At 53.2% G+C, this 4,076-nt stretch overlaps 1 protein-coding gene across 1 annotated transcript in view; it reads left to right on the forward strand.

Moving 5' to 3' along the window:
- ANO1 (anoctamin 1) overlaps positions 1 to 4,076 on the forward strand; it is a 155,250-nt gene that overhangs the window by 45,580 nt on the left and 105,594 nt on the right. The window contains exon 2 of the mRNA XM_042782104.1: positions 735 to 1,064. Coding sequence (XP_042638038.1) covers positions 735 to 1,064 — 330 coding nt within the window. The remainder of the gene's footprint in view (positions 1 to 734; positions 1,065 to 4,076) is intronic.

The following is a 4,076-nucleotide window of genomic DNA, read 5'->3' on the forward strand; positions in this document are numbered from 1 at the left end:
TTGATGGATGGATGGGTGGTTTGATGGATGATGGATGGATGGGTGGTTTGATGAATGGATGGATGGTTTGATGGATGGATGGATGAATGGGTGGTTTGATGGATGGATGGGTGGTTTGATGGATGGATGGACGGTTTGATGGATGGATGGATGGATGGGTGGTTTGATGGACTGGATGGATGGGTGGTTTGATGGATGTATGTATGGATGGGTGGTTTGATGGATGAATGGGTGGTTTGATGGATGAATAGGTGGTTTGATGGATGGATGGATGAATGGATGGTTTGCGGGATGGATGGATGGTGATAGGTGGAAAGCAGGAAGGAAAGATGGATGATGGGTGAACAGAAGAATGAATGGATAGTTAAGTGATGGGTGGAAGGATGGCTCAGTGGTTAAATGATGGGTTGTTGCGGTTGTTGTTATGTGCCGTCGAGTCGGCCCCAACGCATAGCAACCCCTCCTTGGGTTACTGAGGCAGTATCACTACGGAAGTAGATTGCTCAGCCTTCCTTCCGAGGAGTGGCTGGTGGGTTTGAACCGCCAGCCTTCTGGTTAGCAGTCAAGTGAAATGATGGGTAGATGGATAGATGAATGGATCAACAGAAAGAAGGAAGGAAGGATGAATGATGGATGGATGGATGGATGAGGCAGCTCTACTTGCAAGAAGCTCCCTTTTAAAGGCCCACCACCAGCAGCCTGTAATGGGTGGGTTTCCTTTTCTTCCCCCATAGTTGCTGAACTCTCTGTCGGTGAACCCTGACGCCCAGTGCAAATATGGCCTGTATTTCCGGGACGGCAAAAGGAAGGCGGACTACATCCTGGTGTACCACCACAAGCGGCCCTCGGGAAGTCGAACCCTGGCCAGGAGGGTCCAGCACAGTGACGCCTCCCCGGCAGCTCGCAGTGTCAAGCAGGACCAGCCCCTGCCGGGGAAGGGGGTCCCAGTGGAGGCTGGGCCTGAGCCCCCCATGGACTACCACGAGGATGACAAGAGGTTCCGCAGGGAGGAGTACGAAGGGAACCTCCTGGAGGCCGGCCTGGAGCTGGAGCATGATGAGGATGTAACTATGAGCCCCTTAGCCTGTGGGGTGGGCTGCCCTGGGGCTTACGCGCTTAGGGGGTGGGATGTCTTGTGGCGTCTGTGTCCTTCTCAGGGGACACGGATGAGCACCGCTTGGGCTGAAGGCTGCAGTTGTCTCCCAGCGGCACTGGGAGCCCAGCCCAGCCCCAGCCCTTCCCCCCAGGCTCCATCTGCTCTGAGGAGGAGCTGACCTTCACAGCAGTGACCTTGGGGTCAGGGCACTTCCTGCTCTGCTCACTTCCTTTCCTGGGAACCTTTGCCCGGTCAGAGGATGGATGGCACAGCCTTCCTCTGAGTCTCCCTGGGTGACCTTGGCCCTTCTCCGGGCCTCACTGTCCCCATCTGTGAGATGAGGAGGTTGGGCTGCTGGTCCCTGGCAGCCCCTCATGTCTGAAATTTCCAGGCTGTGATTTGGCTCTAGCCAAAGCCCGAGCATCTCCCTAAGAGCTGGCACACTCCCCCGGTGTACTGCCATGGGAAGAGTGCGGGAGGGTCTTAGCAGCCCTGGAAGGGCAGGGTTCCCCTGACTCCTCGGCCTGTCTGCTGTGTGGCTCCCAGCAGACATCTTCACCTCTCTGTGCACGGCCACCTTCCGTATAGGAACATTGGGGAAGAGGCCCCTAGCTGACAGAGCTGCCACTGTGCAGGTTAATGAGAAGCAGGGCATGCCTCCGGGACAATCAGGAGGCATACAGTCAGCGAGTTAACGTGGGGGCCATGGGGTCCCTGTGAATGTTTGAATTAGATCTGGTACGGGTGTGCACTTCAATGACACCCTGTCCTTTAGTAATGAATCCTTCTGGGCAGTGATGTGAGCTCCTTCGGGGCAGCGACCCGTCGCCACACAGCCAACTCGGATGCACAGTGACACGTGCCTCAGAGTGGAACTGTGCACCATAAGGTGGTCATGACGTTGACTTTTCAGAAGCTCACCACCAGGCCTTTCTTCTGTGATGCCTTGGTGGCAGTGGGGGCTCCAACCACCAACCTTTCCGTCGGCAGCCAAGCATTTAACCGTTTGCACCCAGAGACTCCAGGTAGGGCCAGGAGCTGGTAAACGAGGGAACACACTTTCTCTCCGACAAGTACATTGTTGTTGTTGTCAGGTGCCGCCAGTCAGTTCTGACCCATAGTGACCCGTGTACAGCACACAGAATGAAACACTGCCGGGCCCTGTGCCACCCTCACAATCCCTCTATGCCTGAGCCCACTCTGGAAGCCACCACATCAGTCCATCTCCGTGAGGTCCTGACCCTGTACTTCACCAAGCCCGATCTATCTCCAGGGACTGGTCCCTCTTGAAAGTGTGTCCAAAATACGAGACAAAAAGTCTGACCATCCTCACTTCCAAGGAGCATTCTGGCTGTACTTCTTCCGAGACAGATCTGTTCTTTCCTCGGCAGTCCGTGGCATATTCAGCATTCTTCAACACGATTCCAAGCCATTGATTCTTCTTCAGTCTTCTTTATTCATAGTCCAGTTTTCATGTGCCTATCAGGTGATTGAAAATGTTATGGCTTGGGTCAGACACACCTTAGTCCTCAAGGTGACAGCTTTGCTTTTGGACACTTTAAAGAGGTCTTTTGCAGCAGATCTGCCCAGTGCGATGGGCCTGATTTCTTGGTTGCTGCGACAAAAAGTGCTCAGCGGAGCCTCTTCCCATCTCAGCTTAGCAGGTTGAGGGATCTCGTCACTCAACACAGGCATCTCTAGGGTCACCCCCACCTTCCAGGGGTCTCATTATCTGGGGGTACCCATGAGTTCTGCAGCAGGAATGGTTTCCTGGTAGAGTTTCAAGAGTGGTGAGGGGCCTTCGGAGTTTCAGGATTCTGGAAGCACAGATTTGATCTTAACGAGGGTTGAGAGCGCTGACTTGGATGGTGGCAGCAGGGAGTCAGGGCTGTGTCAGTACTTGCAAGGCGATTGTTCCCCTTTGTCCTAGTCCTTAGCTGTGGCCACTCGGAGGACAAGGGGCTGGTTCTTGCTGGCCTGTCACGTTGTTCTGCCGGCCAGCCCTGCAGCTCTTTGTGGAAACAATACCACTACTATGCAGGGCCTATTTCAACACGTTGTCTTCTAACTGGAGGAACCGGCAGGCTCCTTAGAGGCAGGAAAGGTACTGGGACGCTCAGGCCAGATGCTGAGCCTAGAAGCTGTGACCTTGAGCTCTGCCCTCTGTGCATCTTGTCTGGTTACCAAGGGATTCTGTCTGCCCACAGGATACCTTCCTGAAGAGAACTGTACCACCTGGGCCACATCCCAGATTTCTGCATATCCATGGGAGACCCACTGACTTGCTTTGCCTCAGTTTCCCCACATGAAAATGGAGGTATTGGTGTGTGCCACCAAGTTGATTCCAGCCCATAGTGATCCTGTGGGACAGAGTAGAACTGGGTTTACAAGGCCGTCGATCTTTATGGAAGCACACAGCCAAATTATTCTCCTGTGGAGTGGCTCGTGGGTTTGAACCACCGACCTTTTGGTTAGCAGCCAAGCTCTTAACCACTGCACCACCAGAGGGCCTTAAACAGAGACAGCAGTAGTGTTTCCATCACAGGGTTATTGGGTGTAATCTTTACAGAGTGCTTAACTTGAAGTCTGACCCTTGGCAAATTACTTTTTTCTGGAAGCATACTGCCTAAGGCATTTGACTGCTGACCAGAAGGCTGGCAGTTCAAACCCACCAGCCACTCCTCAGAAGGAAGATTGGGCAATTTAATTCCGTAGTGATACTGCCTCAGAAACCCAAGGATGGGTCGCTGTGAGTCTAATCGACTTGACGGCAGTGAGCTTGGATTTTTCTTGTGGAGAAAATGTACATAACAAGACACACTCCATGTCGACAATTTCTAATGTAGAAATTGATTCCATCTTCAGCTGGGGGATTCGAACTGTTGACCTTTTGGTTAGCAGTCATGCCTAACCATAGTGCCACCAGAGCTCCCTCTTTCTCTCCACAGCTGAATAGTGTTGGGTTGTGTGGATGGACCAC

The sequence above is a fragment of the Orycteropus afer genome, unplaced genomic scaffold, assembly GCF_000298275.1.
Source record: "Orycteropus afer afer isolate SDZICR_OR568_19922 unplaced genomic scaffold, OryAfe1.0 scaffold00244, whole genome shotgun sequence".
Classification (NCBI taxonomy): domain Eukaryota; kingdom Metazoa; phylum Chordata; class Mammalia; order Tubulidentata; family Orycteropodidae; genus Orycteropus; species Orycteropus afer.